Source organism: Synchiropus splendidus, chromosome 7 (assembly GCF_027744825.2).
Source record: "Synchiropus splendidus isolate RoL2022-P1 chromosome 7, RoL_Sspl_1.0, whole genome shotgun sequence".
Classification (NCBI taxonomy): Eukaryota; Metazoa; Chordata; class Actinopteri; order Syngnathiformes; family Callionymidae; genus Synchiropus; species Synchiropus splendidus.
Genome location: NC_071340.1, coordinates 24,368,559 through 24,383,785, shown reverse-complemented (window position 1 = coordinate 24,383,785; position 15,227 = coordinate 24,368,559). Strand labels below are relative to the sequence as shown.

At 46.0% G+C, this 15,227-nt stretch overlaps 2 protein-coding genes across 2 annotated transcripts; one reads left to right on the top strand and one right to left on the bottom strand.

The window, feature by feature from the left end:
• Positions 1-39: 39 nt before the first annotated feature.
• Positions 40-4,748, top strand: ch25hl3 (cholesterol 25-hydroxylase like 3). The gene is made up of 2 exons (XM_053869987.1): positions 40-1,037; positions 2,300-4,748. Exons 1-2 carry the CDS (start codon positions 598-600, stop codon positions 2,673-2,675), a joined length of 816 nt encoding a protein of 271 aa, XP_053725962.1. The 5' UTR covers positions 40-597; the 3' UTR covers positions 2,676-4,748.
• A 6,408-nt stretch (positions 4,749-11,156) lies between these two features.
• Positions 11,157-13,444, bottom strand: bmp10 (bone morphogenetic protein 10). Its single transcript, XM_053871195.1, has 2 exons — positions 12,769-13,444; positions 11,157-12,675 (listed from the first exon to the last, which is right to left on the bottom strand). Exons 1-2 carry the CDS (start codon positions 13,175-13,177, stop codon positions 11,630-11,632), a joined length of 1,455 nt encoding a protein of 484 aa, XP_053727170.1. The 5' UTR covers positions 13,178-13,444; the 3' UTR covers positions 11,157-11,629.
• Positions 13,445-15,227: the final 1,783 nt, after the last annotated feature.

Here is a 15,227-nt window from a genome sequence, read left to right as displayed (position 1 = left end):
CAGTCGAACACTCCTTTCACTATTAAAGATGGCCGCGGTGCTCCGGAAAGTCGAACACTGAGCGTTACCATCACCATCGGAGCGGATATTCAAGAGTTTGTAGCGACAATTTCAGATTTCAATTTCCAACTAACGTTCCATGTTTAACCTTCAAAACAATAATAATGGGCCCCATGTGAGTCTCCATACGTCCCAGTAAATCCTTGTGGAGGGCGTCATGACTTGGACACCATAAAAGCAGTCGTCACATCTGTTTCAGATGAAACTATTGGCGGAGTCACCTGGCCACACCTTGTTCGGTGACCACGCAACAACTACGTCGTTCTCTTTTTTTGTAGTGTTTTTTTCTTTTTTTAACCGCAGTAGTTTGTTTGAACACCAGCTCTTTCCCTACCTCCGCGTGGGCGCGCCGGCCCAGACTCGCGATCTCGTGTGTATAAATGATGTCGTCACTCCCGCTGCTCCCTCACTTCTGAGAGCCCAGTCACTCAGTGCTGAGGCTGAGAAGAAGAAGAAGCAGCCTGTTCTCAAGACTGAGCGGATCTTCTCGGTGAGGAGGACGACAGAACCCGCAGCGCACGATCGGATGCTGAGGTGATGAGTGTGGCTTTCGCGCGGTCCCTGGGTCAAGGCGAGCCCCTGCTCCAGGATGTGTGGCGCGTGGTGAGGCTCGGGCATGAGGAGGTGCTGCTGTCCCCGTACCTGCCCGCCACCTGCGCCCTGCTCACGCACCTCTTCTTCTGCCTGCCCTTCCTCCTCCTGGACGCGCTGGCCGGCCGCTGTCCCCGGGTGCTGTCCTGGAGGGTGGCCGCCAGCTCAGGACCCCCGCCGCCTCTGCGTCAGTGGCTGGACTGTTTCTGGAGGGTCGTGTTCAAGTACGCGGCGGCCGTGTTTCCCGCCACCGCGCTCTTCCAGAGCCTGAGGAGGGGCGCGCTTCCCGAGCTGGCCCCGTCCTGCTGCCGCCTCTGCCTGGAGGTCCTGGCTTGTCTGCTGGTCTTCGACTTCCTCTTCTTCGTCTGGCACTTCTGCCTGCACAAGTAAGTCCTCACAGGTTCAGCCTGCTCCTGTAGAACGCGTGACAGAAAGTGAAAGTAACCCCCTGAGTTGGAGAACGATCTGACTTCAGAGCCCGAAGGATTTTTTTTCCTCGGGCTGATGGAGAATAAATCGAGATGGAAAACAATATTCAGGAAACAGCAGACATAAACTCATGTATTCAGTGCCAGTGCTAGTGGACGGCGATGTCAGTGGTCGAGCTAAGAAGCTACGGAATCTCAAATTCTGAAAGTCGCCATGCCACTTTAAGAGTTAGAGACTTCTAATGACAGCAGTTTATGTCATGTCCACTTGTGGAGGAGGCGACAGGAACTGTAATAACAGTCTGGAGAGAATAATAACGGCGCTGAGGATGACATCATGTCCCATCATCACGCTGCTGGACTCCAAGATGAACTGTCTTCAGGAGCTTATTTGGCGCCTGAAAACTGTTATTTAAAGGTCAAAATGAGCAGCGTTCCCTTCAAGAACTAAGGCTTCTGATGAGGAATGGAGTGCATCATACACACGCTTTGAGATGATGTTGCATGCTGCAGGAGCGATGGGTGGTTAGTGCTGCAGCAGGAAGCTCACAGCTTCAAGTCCAAGATGCAGTCTCCTCTCCAGAGAGGTTCACTGAGGATGCTAAATTGCCAGAAGGTGGTTGTCTGTCTGAGCCCTGGAATCCACTGGCAGCCTGTGGAGAGTGTCCCTGCCTTTCGCCCCGTGTAGCTGGGACGGCTCCTGCCTCGCACAACCTTTAAATGCACTAGTGAAAGAAGCTTGAACTGAAGTTGCCAGATTCAATTCTGCAGGTTTGTTCACTGTAAATTGAAGCTTTCGAATTTCATATTCTGTTTAGAAACCACCAAGCGTGTGGGTGTTATTAGAGTTGCTTAACGTATATTCTTATCATTTTAAAATAGGAATTTCAGGTTTATTGCTACTTTGCTGAAACACAAATGTTCGAGGTTATAATTCTTTTAAATTCATATAAACAACTTTTTAAAACGAACAGCAAGGCAACTCGATGTGTTTAGTCATATGTGTCGATCTACCACAAACTTTCTGTTGCTTCATTTGACAGTAAATGTAAGTGTTATTGCAGCAGTTTCTTGGCTCCTTGTCAAAAGACTGGCTGCTTTCTTCAACACATTCCTCACACCGCCTGTTGTCTCTGTTCATTTATGCTCATATTTCATGCCCCGCTGTTGCTTCTTATCCAGACATTCCTGAAAGCGGCTTCCTTCTCTGCCTCCCTCAGGGTTCCGTGGCTTTACCGGAACGTCCACCAGCAGCACCACCTGCACAAGGTCAACTTTGCCCTGGCGGCGCAGGACGCCAGCTGTGCCGAGCTGCTGTCCCTGCTGCTGCTGGCCCTCAGCAGCGCCTGGTTGGTGGGCTGCCACCCCCTGAGCGAGACCGTCTTCCACGTCCTCAACAGCTGGCTGGCGGTGGAGGACCACTGCGGCTACGACTTTCCCTGGGGCCTCCACAGACTGCTGCCCGGCCTAGGGGGCGCCCCCTACCACCAGGCCCACCACGTCCTCCACAGGGCCAACTACGCCCCCTACTTCACTCACTGGGACCACATCTTCGGCACCTATCGCAGAGCAGCAGGCCGCCTGCGCTCCAAATAGTCCCGTGTGCCCGGGAAGCTTCAGTGGTCGCTGCTCGCAGGCGTCCTGCTGGTCAGGAGCCTGCATCCTTCTGAAGAACACATGGGTGTTTCAACCAACTGGATATTCCTCGGAGGACTGCTGACTCATCATGTCCCCCTCCACACCGCAGAAGAGAAGTCCCCTAAATCCCCCGGCGCCTCGGGCTCTCTGCGACATTCTGGGAAGTCGACTTGAAAGAAGCACAAGTCACACACTCTTCCAAGAAACAGAGAGACTTTTATGGAAGGAAAATGCACATTGATGCTTGCGGCATCTGAAAAGCACTTGACTTCACGTGGTCGTGCTTCCTGTATGTTTATTTATGTTGTAGAATTGGCTCCTGTCGCTGATGTCTGAGTCGCTGTGCGTCACTTGCCACCATGACAGTGGCGGGAAAACCGCTTTTCTGACTCCCTCAAAATTACAGTAGACACAATATGAAATATTTAGGGGTGGGATTGGATTAAAAAAAATTCATCTAGAATTTGCGATTAATTAATCTCAATTAATCGCAGTTTAATCGTATCAGAATATTAGACACAAGAAGACACATCTTTCAATTTCAATGAATTTGGTATATTAGTGACTCAAATGATGGAGCCATATATACATTTAAACAATAAAATATTGTCAGACAGTAGCACAATAAATCACGAGGGTGGCTATATTCATGTTTTATATCACCTTATTTAAACTAAAGCTCTTTTAATGTCTTGAAAATATTTGTATAGGAACTTCAATTGTATAAGAATTTCAAGTCCATTCAGAGTGGTGGAAACCCTGGACATTGTGTAGCGAAAAACATCCCTGAACCAAAGCAAACAGCTGCTTTTGTTTGCTTTTGTTCAGGGATGATTCCTCCATGTTTGTTGTTGTTGTTCTCATCCTAGCTGCCACGTATTTTAAATGCGATTAAAATATTTTTAACACATTAATTACGATAAATTAATTAATCGCAATGAACTCATTAAAGTCCCACCACTAGAAATATGATCATGAAATATATATTTTGTGTTTTAAAGGGTGTGGCTGCCTTATGCTGGCACAAACAAAATACATTTGTTTTGGTTATTGTTTACAAGAACGAACAGCACTTGACGGTTTGTCAGTTTTCAACGTTGTCCGTATCAAAGTCAACAGAGAATGTGTTCAAAAGTGAAAAAACTAAATGTAAACCGAATCAGTATTTAGTAGTTAGCACAAAGTAGGATGCATGGAGTGTGAGAAAACGTTTTTCCACCGCTGTACATTTTCCAACAGAGGACTCAATATACGAGCTGTTTCTCCTCCCTCCTATAGACAGGGGGCGCTGTAGCTTTATCTGCTTCTTCTCGTCGTCCAAATAGAAGCATAGAATGTGGAATCCAGGTCGTCTTGCCTTTCAAACTGCATCGCTCTTCATGAAGTAGTTGTTTTCTGGTGCAGACATTTTTGTTTCTCCTCTTCCTGTCCTGCACCAGTCTGTGACTGCATGATGCCGACTGCTGAGTGACGCACTCAGGTGCCAGTATTCCTAAATTTAACTGGAACTACAAATGGAAACAAAAGCCACAGGTGGTCACATGTAACTTAGTCCAGATCCTCTCCGCCTTTTATGTAAGACTCAGGATCTGTGACTGGACCGTCGACCAGCTGTCGTTTCCACATGCTTCAGCTCAACACACATCAGGTCAACGAGTTCACTCCTGTGGTACTTATGAAGCTAGAAGTGAAACCAAACTTAGATCCTGGAAAACCTCCTTCCTCGCACTTTACTGTCCGTGCATGAGCTGCACTCGAACAAATATATTTGATACATGACCTAAAAAAAAACGCCACGTCCCGCACAAAAAGTGTTTTTTATTAACAAAATAGCTGTAAAACCTTTGTGAAGAGTGACTCCTGCACTGTGTTGCACCTTTGCATTCCAAGTGGTCTTCAGTTAGTGGTCAACATTTCCTCTTTAATGTGAGACGATAGATATTTATAGTGAAGTTGTTGAATGTATATTTTGTATTTGTGACACGCTGTGGACTCCAGAGTTGTATTTTGTTTGACAATAAAGTCCAAACACTAAAAAGGACTCAGCGGTGTTTGACTCTCCATTCTGAGAAATCACAACCACGTGTTGATTCAATCCTTTTTTTCCTTCCTCTTTTAGTGTCATTGACTGCGAAACTCAGGAATAGCCGTTTGTTTTCCCCAGCAATCGCATGGCCTGCAGCCACGGGGCTTGGAGTTACAGCTGAGATCTCTAGAGAGCACTTGCTGGTGATTTATGAAGCTGTTGAAGAGCCATGGCTTCACTTTGTTGCCTGGAGAGCAGCACATTTGAGCGTCGCCCGCGCCAACACGACTCTTTCATTTTGGCTGCTGCTTCTCAGTCTGTACTGTGGGAAAGTGAGGATCCAGCGGGAGACGATCTGGGTGGTGGTGGTGTTCCCGCGATCAAACGATAAACGTGTCGCTCACAACGGAAGGGCGAGCCCCGGCGTCAGAGTGCGGCCCCACATATGGTCGCACGTGCTCAGCGTCACTCCTCGCGTCGACTCCCCGCGGCTGACGTCAGCGTCCGGGCCCGTCGGCTTCTTGGGGACATGGGTGTGTCAAAAGTCACGTCAAAACAAGTCAGCGGAACAAGAAAGAGGATCAGCCCGCGTCTCTTATCGTGGCCGGCGGCACCCAGGACTGGCTTTTCTGCTGTGTGTGTTGACACAGGCCAGGCTCGAGTTTCTTCCTCTCCTCAGTAAATATTCAATTAGCCGGCTTGACTTGGTTCAAAGTGTCAGCGCGAGGTTGTTCACCTCAGCCCTGCTTCCATTTTTAAACATCCTCGCAGCAGAGGTCAGTGTCAACTATCGCAGCCTATTTGTGCTGCTGCTGTAATGACTTCTGTCAAACAACGCTATCGCTGGGACGATGAGGTCGACAGGCACAACGCCATCGCTCCGTGGAGATAGAAGAATTTAGATAAAGTGTTTCTGAAATCTGCTGCCTTAAATATCGATGCTCTCCATCATATTTCAGGGGCCACCACTTCAAACTTCAGGTCAGAAAAAAAGAAATTTTGACTTTATCTACAAAAAAAACAAAACATTATTTGACTGTATTTATATTGGATTTCATATATGTTTTATTCAAAGATTCTTACTCTAATATTATATAATAAAGTTTATTTTTTTAATTGGGAATATCTTGGTAATAGAACGGTGGATTAAACATCTACACAAACACGGAGTGGTCGACAGGTTAAAAGGAGATTTCAAATATCTATTTTAAACAGAAAGAAAAAACAATATATAATGCACTGGAGGCAAAGGGCCGCATGTGACCCCTGGGATCACGTCTGATCTGGCGGGATACTCAATGGAATTTAATAATAACAAATAAATTGGATTGTAATACCAATATGAGTGACAGCTTTGATATTATTGTGTTTATATGCTGCGTAAGTACAAGGTGAGGAATGTTTTTGAGGTAGAGGAATCCATGAAAATGAAAAAAATAAATATGGAGAATGTGAAAGTAAAATCACAAAATTAGTCAATGAAAAATACTTATTACTTATTAACAATATAAAAAAAACAATGATGGAAACACATTTTGTATGCAAATTTAAAAAAAGAACTAATATCATTTAAGATAAAGTTGAACATGTGAATCACAGGAAGTTTGGAATATAAACAACATGTTTGTACGCGACTGATTGTTTTATTGTTTTATTATTTTATAGTTTGATGATGTGTGGAGTGAAAGGCAAAGTAGCAATGCCATGCCTCCTACCTCTTCCCAGAAACTCTGAGGGAAATGCTGAGGTCTTCCCAGAACCACTGAGACACGCTGACGTCGAGGACGCTTCCTGACTACATGTCCCAGGCCTCGGATGGAAATAAGGTCTGCTGACCAATGGTCCAATGATTACTCTCTCGGGCCGTGCCCAGTCCCGTGTGTCCATCTGGCCTCCTTAAATAACTCTCTTTTTAAATGTAATACTCAGAAGTTATTGCCATGGTGACTACATGAGATACATGATGTCAAAGTATTTAATTTCCCTGATAAAGTGAAGTTAGCTTTAGCGATTAGCCTTAGCCTTAGCCGTAGGGATTAGCCTTGACCTTGAGCTTAGCCTTAGGGATTAGCCTTAGCCTTAGCCTTGGCCTTCGCGATTAGCCTTAGCGATTAGCCTTAGCCTTAGCCTTAGTGATTAGCCTTGGCCTTAGCCTTAGCCATAGCCTTAGCCTTAGCCTTAGCCTTAGGGATTAGCCTTGGCCTTGGCCTTAGCCTTAGCCTTAGCCTTAGCCTTAGGGATTAGCCTTGGCCTTAGCCTTAGCCTTAGCCCTAGGGATTAGCCTTGGCCTTAGCCTTAGCCTTAGCGATTAGCCTTGGCTGATGTGGTCCAGAAGTTCCGGTGCAGGATCCAGAAGTGGGTAACTACCAACTGTCTGGTGAGCGCATGTGCACGCGGTTATATCACCTAAGTTTGGGAACTGTTTTGTAATTATTATTATTAAAATAGTCTACATTTAACATTTTAATCAATAAATTATATGTTTTTATCTGATATTCTATATTTTTTACTCCTGCATTATAGAGTCAATGATCATTTCAAGCTCCTCCAATATATTTGACATGTGGATTACATTTCTTCCGATACATTACAGAGTGTATGGGAAACATTTCTCCTCACGAGCTCTTCTCTTATACCATCCATCCAGATTATATGTTGATATATCATACAGGTTATAAGATTATATATTACATACATTATATGATCCGTCCAGACCAGAACCGTCCCATCAGACTGTTACATTTGTCATCAGCCTTTATTATTTTATTTTATTTTATTTTATTAACAGCACCTTATTTTGAAGCACTTTCCTAGTTAGTGGAACCCCCACTGACCATGGCAATAAATTCTGATTCTGATTCACTTTTGCTGAACAAGATGCAGCCATGGACTGAACTGTGGCAACGTGACGACATCATGACGTGAGAAACACTTGGCACGCACAAGACAACGTCACAGTGAACAGTCGTAGCTTCGTAGTTAGCTTCGGGTTCAGTCCAAGTTGAGTGACTGACTTCCGGTTCCAGCATCGGCATGTCCGGACCATGTCGGGCAGGCGGAGCAGATCGGGCAGTGACTGCCTTAGCCTTAGCAATTAGCCTTTAGCTTAGCAATTAGCATTTCGCGATATTGTATCTGATATTGCTTTAAATATTGTTTGCAATGAGACTTTTTTGGGGGCAATTTATTTGTCAAATGAAAAAGAATAGCGGAGCTGTGTGGGAGAGTCGTACTGTGTTTACTGTCGTGTGGAAGAGTGTAAAGAGGACTTCACTGAAGCACAGGTCTTCATCTCTTCAGCTTGAATCCTGTGGCTCGGAGATCATGACTCACAGCTTGTTTTCATTAAAATGTAATTGCCGCTAGCAGCCAACTTTATTTTGCTGAATCGGCACATTTGTATTCCAAAAACACATCTTTGCTCCGTCCGACTGGTGAACTGGAGTAGCAGATGGGCTGTGATCTGACCCGCCTCTTCTCTCTTTGCTTCATTCTCACACACCAATACACAGAGACTGAAACCTCCTCCATCACCATCTTTCACAGCAGTCAAACGCTAACATTGCCAAGTGAAACTAAGTGATACACGTGTACTGTCTCTCTTTAAAGATGGATTCATTTTGTGGTGAGCTGCTGCAGTGTTTTTTTTTTACGTAATCTAAAGTGTAGATCTGCTGTTTTAAATAAATGCGCAGGATTGAAGTCGCTCAGCGTGTCACCGAGGCCTGCTGATCACTTCCTCATGCTGGAGGAAAGTCGACCCCAAACTGACAAGTTAGTGCCACTAAAGTGTGATGAATCGTTGGGCTTTAGCCAGCGGCGATCCTCCTGCGTGTGGTGTGGAGCTGAACAACCCCACAGGACGGGTTTTTGTGAGACTGTTGACCCACCCCTCACATCTGTTAGCAATTCCACCGCAGGAGTAATGAGACGTCCTCGCTTTTTCAAACTTGGTTTTCCTCCTTAAATCACCATGTCCCCATGTGTGCGTGATCCAGCGCCTCCATCTTCGGTTCATATTCACGTGTTTGTCTCGTGGCCGTCGGCTGCCTGCGAATGTAGCCGGTCATTCATTGTTTCTTCTTTCTGAATCCAGTTCCCACGGTCCCTCTGGTGTTGCGTCACCGGGCAAAAATCTTCCTTATTAAAAAGACCTGAAGCCGTTCTCTAGCAAAATATACAAACCTGATTTAGCCAGATTTGAGTGAAAAGGAACATGAATCCCGCTGGGTTCCAGCCACATTTTCCCAGACCGTTTTGCAAGATGTTCTCTCAATCAAAGGTCAAGCCAAACCGACAGGAAACTTATTCGTTTAACAAGAATAGCTCCATCAACAACATATTTTGGCTGAGTCACTGCCTAATTTGACAGCATCAAAATGCCTGTCTCTTGGCAAATCATCTATTTGCTGTTTCTTTTTTTAATATCTGCTCTTCCTTCTTCTTCTTCTCCTCCTCTTCTTCCTCCTCTTCTGCCTCCTGAACTCCCTCTGGACAAGGTGGAGAAGCATCAATAAGAAAGGTGCATCTGATGTTAATGTGACCCACATGTAAATGGCTTCGCTCCAAGTCTAGGACAGATGACTGACCTTCACCACAGATCAGACTTTGAAATGGTCTTTCTTTCATTTTGACCAACAGATCCAGCATTGAAAGAGACGGAGGCAGAGTCCAACTTCTCCAGCACAGACTTGAAACTGCGACTGAGCTGGAGGCATGCGGTCACATGGTAAACACAGGCAGGAAATCTGAACTTCTGAAGAAGGAGCCAACTGAACAACAGCGTCTGATGTGCAAATCAAACATCCCCTGATTTCACAATCCTGTCCACATGTGCTCTGATTCAGAGACAACGCAGAACTCACTGTAAAACAATTGAACCCCTGATGTTTCCCCTCTTGTTTTAGATCCACACTCCTTCAAGGGAAGGGAATAATAAAGTGAGATAAACTGAGTCTGGGGAGAGGAAAAGTGCCCCCAGAGCTTTTGAGTTTGAGTTGAAGGACCTGAGCTCCAGACAGGGTCTTTTTCAAAAATAAAAGCACAGTATCAGTCGAGCAGTGTATAATATATAACTGTTTATGCACTTGATATGCAACCAACATGTGACAAGGATTATGATTATGATTCACTATTTTGAATCACTGTCTTTATGTGATGAAACGCTTCTGAGAAATATACCTCAATGAAAGTACTCAAAAAATACTCAAAGTAATGCTCAAAAACTGTGTTGGTCAAGTAGTACTGCATTACCTTTTGCTTTAGTTGGCCTAGTCTAAGGCATTATTCTGAGGCAAAAACAACAAAAACATAGTAATATTTTACTCAGTACAACTCTCAGTAATGTGCATTAAAATCCTTTTAAATAAAGTTGGGTTTTTTTTCATACTCATTTGCTGAGCTGCATGGTGCTAAAAGGCCACACTCACCACCTCCATCAAAGAAAAGCAGGAAAGATCTGGACACTCTCTGAGCAAAAGCTTCTTTCTACCTCTGAAATTCTGACCAGTAATAAAAATAATGGTTACACTCTACTTAAAGGTGTCACCTACAGCGTGTTAATACTGCATTGATTGCGACATCCTAGAGCAGTGTTCTGTGGAAGTGTATCTGTACCATTGGATACTGAATATGATGATGAATATTCCTTTCATTATTTTCAGCATCAGATTTAGAATTTTAAATAGCTGTCAATTTTAAGCAACCTCCAACTGAGTATAGAAATAAAATTGAAAGTAAAAATAAAATTGAAGGAAAAAACAATAAATTAAAAATACAAATAAAAATCTATATCCAAAATCCAGTATTCAAGTATTTACCATCCAAAAATTCAGTATCAACAAGCCTGCTATTTTTTTGTTTTGGCAAAAGTACTGCAAAAGTAAGGTGAAAGCAGTTTAATGCCTTGCAATTGAAAGCCACTTTCCCAACGCCGTCCATTGCTCACCCCCGCTGTCTGTTCCGGAACCGTTACGTGACCTCTTCATGGCAAGCATCTAACTTTCGAATCATCAGTTATTTCTCAACTGAAGCGTGTGTCGACCCGCACAGCAAACAACACTCTGCACATCTGAAATTTCAAGTGGAACCGTCTTGACCAACGCTGCTTAAGTCACAAGGCCTTTGTTCAGGACGAACAGGTTTGTTAATCTCTGTGAGAAACGTTTGCAGCCCTCAGAATTATGCAACACAGACATACACTGTATAATCATATCTGTTTTATTAATAAATTAAAACAATAAATAGTTTTCATTTGACACAAGCAGCAGAGGTAACAACAACACAAGATGTATTTCTCTGAAGGAGGGATAGAACGAGGTACCCTCTCTCACCCTTTGGTCCACGGATTCTTCACAAGCTGTGGAACTCATCGGAAAAGTTCGACACGCTCAATGCTGGGTCGGTTTGCTGGTCCCCGGTCCTGTCCCCTCCCCGCCAGGTTGGTTCGAGTGCTGCCAAACATGTTTTTCCACCCCAACACCTCACTATCGCAGCAGTTTGAGGGAGTGGAAAAGAGGCATTTGGTTTGGGAAGCTGGTCCGGGTTAGATAACCCGTAGTTACACGACATACCAGGGGCCTGCCGGAGCCGGGGGGTGGGCCTGGAAAGTTCATGTCTGTGGGAGGTCATTTCACAGCGGTAGGACACATGAAGTGCTGATTAGTGTTTGCATCAAGTGGGGAAGCCAGAGATAAGAAGAGAGGAAGACTGATGTCAGGGGGAAGGAGAGGGAGGGAGGTTCCCACCACACTTGACACAGTGGACTGTTCTCTGTGGAACTCTCTGGAAGTCTGTCTTCTCTGTGGACTTGCAACAGCTCTGTGATTCTTGCCCGTGAGAACTGTTGCTCCTTTGCGAACCAATTCCAACTTGACACTTCCCGACACTATCTGCAACCACACTCAGCCACCACCATGCCCTCAAACTTGTACTTGTAGGTCACCACCCCTGTGTCGTCCAGGTAGAGGAGGGAAATGGGATCCAGTTTGGTCGGAACACAACACGCCCGTGCTGCTTTCTGAGGGCTGTTGAGGCTCACCAATGTCTGCACGATGGCGTGTTTCGTGGGGGTGACGTGCTTTGTGAGAGGGTAGGTGCATATCCCGCTGCACTCGAACGCGTCGTAACCGGTGGGCGCTAGAATCCAACTGTCCCACCCAATGTCTTTAAACTCCACATACAAAGATTGTTTCTTACAGTGGTTTCCCTTGGCGTTTCGGCGAATACGTGACGTGGAGTCATAGATCAAATTCGATCGCATTTGCAGCAGGTCTTCTTCATCTGGTTCCGCAGTCTCACCCTCTGAGTCTCTGCCAAGATCCGTCCACAGTCCATTCAGTCCGTTATCCAGCTCATTTGGCAGAATCGTGTTTAGAGTTTCGTGGTCGATCATCTCGTTCAGCTCTCGCTTGTCGTCGCGGTGGTCGCTGCTTTGATCATCGGAAAAGACGATCAAAAGCGGTTTGTGTTTCTCGGCGGTGCTGGTGTCGATCTTCATGTCCCCCTGCAGCGGGTCCCGAGCCTGGTCCCTGACGCCGTCCTCGTCCACCATGCTCATGATGTGGACCTCCAGGCGGTGTGTGGTGACGATGTCGGATTTCTGCCAGCGCTGGACCGCGGCCGTCAGATCGAACGCCTCCCAGCCGTTATCGGTGCCGTAGACCTGACGTGAAGACAGCTCCAGCAGCTCTACTGCTCCCACACCTTCTCTGCCTTCTGGCTTGTCGGCGGTGCTGTTGTCCCCCGCTTGGGATTTCAACTCAAACACGGTGACCTTGCGGTCCACGCCGGCGTACAGGTGACGGTCAGTCTGCACCAAAGTGTAGAGGCGCAGCTCAGCAGAAGTGATGTGCTCGTGATGTGGGACAGATACGTTGAAGAGGAGTGGGTGGCGCCTCACCCCCGCAGCGGTCAGAGCACCTGGGGACGGTTCTATCAGGGAGAAGATACAGCTTTAAACACTTAAGCCCACCGTTTAGCCCACATTTGCTGCACTGGAATGAAGAAGAATTGTGAAGACCGTACCTTCGTTTTTAAAGCTACGAATTATGTTGGCAGTCGGCATGGATGTCCGGTCGTTGGCAAAGCGGTTGTACAGTTCCATCATGTACTCGGGCGGCTCCTCTCGTTTGCCTCCAGGAGGCAGCGGCGGGGGGCCCACGCCAGACAGGTTAAACGTCTGCAAAAACTGGTCCTTCAAACTCTCCGGCACAGTTTGCACGTCATTGTCCTGCTCCAGAAGCGAGGGGTCCACCACGCCGCCGCGCCCGTCCCCCAGCCCGGGAGCGGGCCTGTTCCTCTGGTGTGGGCTGGAGATAGGGCTGCTCTCCCCGCAGAGAGGGCCCGCGGTGAACAGCAAGAAGGTGCAAGTCAGTGAGATGAGAGTCCGGGGGCTGCAAATGGTTTCCACTTGATCGTCCCAAGGACCTGCCATGAGAAAGCCAATCTGCAGTCTGGCACCTCGAAGTGAACGGTTTGTTGTTGCAGCTCCAACTGATAAGACGTCTTTCCAAGTGGAGGGACTCAAAACGGTGGCAGCCGATCCTTCCTGGCTCCTTGTCTAAAGTCTTCCAGAGTGTATTCCATCAACAGTGCCTGACGTCTGCAGCCGCGCCGTGGCAGGTCCGCGTTTATCGCCGCAGAGATTTGCCTTTGTCGGTGTGCAGCCGGGTCCAGTCTTGCTCTGAGCTTTCCTCTCTGTTCCCAGCTTCTCTGTCTCTTATCTATGATATGGTGGGCTCTGCATTTCTAGCTACTTATGGTCTTCAAGCTGGTGTGTGCGTACGTGTCCTCCACTTTGTGTGATGCACATGAGCGTGCGTTATCTTACCACTTCCTTAATGAGGATCTTGTAAACAGTGTTCTGTAGCCTCTTCCTAGTGGAAACGCCACTTTGTTTGGGTGGGTGCTCTGGACTTGATACTCCGTATTTGTTTATTTGCTTGGTAAATAGTGGGCTTCAGTGAGCGGCTCTCAGACCCATTCAGCGTTTGGGACTGACAAAACGCTGCCGGTTGATATGATTTGACCCGACAAAGCAATTCTCGTATTTGTAGCTTGGACTGAAATGAAGTCCATCGACCAGTTCTTTTCTGTGAACCGTTTCACTGGCAGAGATTGGCCTTGTATTCAGATATTGCTCCAGATATTGCTCCTTGTGCAGCGAACAAAAAAAGCAAAGTCTTTGCCTCTGAAATAACAGCCAGTCACACGTCAACTGCAGCCTTAGTCACTGGGGATTTATCGGCGAGGAGCTCTCAATGATGTAACGTGCATGTGACCGATGGCTCTCTTCAGTCCTGCGCTAAATAAATGCGAAGTTAGTGTTGAGTCACGCTGGTGTTGGTGATGAATACAAAGCAGCCCATGGCCCCTTTGGCAACACGAGCTATCCAAACCATATGCCCTTCTTTATCCTGCCCTGACAAAGAGAATGATAATTATGATTTCATTTCTTCAACATTACATCACTCTCTTCTCTCAGGACTGTTTTGTTATATTACGGCAAATATTTTTATCCAAATCCGGATGTTTATCTGCAGCAATCCTGGCTCCAGGCAACTGTGAGGTACTGGACGAAAACAACTTGTTCTGAACTCTCTAGAACAAGAACTCAGGGTCATGACATTTAATCTCAGTCGTTTAGACAAGCACCGACTTTTCTTTCCTTATCTGCTGTTCCAAAACATTAGCCTAGAATCCGCAGCCAGGTTCTGCACTTTGACACTTCCGCCTGCATGGTTAGCTCGACACCCTCCGCAGCTCACCAAGCACCTTCTCTGGTTACCTGGCCGTGTTATGGTTCAGCCAGAAAATGCAGAACAAATGGTCTTCTGCTTGCATTCGCTTGCTGCTCTGCTGCTTCTGAACACAGCTCCTTTCACAGACCCTGCGTCTGCTAACAAAAAAAAAATAGTGTTTGTATTACGTCTAAGTTTTTCATAAAACAATAACTGACTGATACTGTTTACAAAACCCATCAAAACAAACTGAAATTATAGCGAAATTGTCTTTGTCCTCATTTTTATTTACTTCATAAAGAAGCATTTTGGGACCATTTAAAAGCTCTTTATTCTGGCTGTCGGCCAGGTCTGACCGGACACAAAAGCATCATCTTTCCAAGCTTAATGCATTATTTTTACATGGTGTCTTTCGTTGAGTTTTTATTACTGACTATTTTGTGTCAATCTTCAACCTTGTTCCAGTATCCCACACTGAAGGAAAGAAAAACAAAACTGAAAGTCATTAAAAGTTGCCAACCCTCTCTAAAAACAACTAACTGAATTTGAAGGACAAAAATTCTATCTATCTCTCTATCTATCTATCTATCTATCTATCTATCTTTCTGTCTGTCTGTCTGTCTGTCTGTCTGTCTGTCCGTCCGTCCGTCCGTCCATCTATCTATCTATCTGTCTATCTATCTATCTATCTATCTATCTTCTGTCTGTCTGTCTGTCTGTCCGTCCGTCCGTCCATCTATCTAT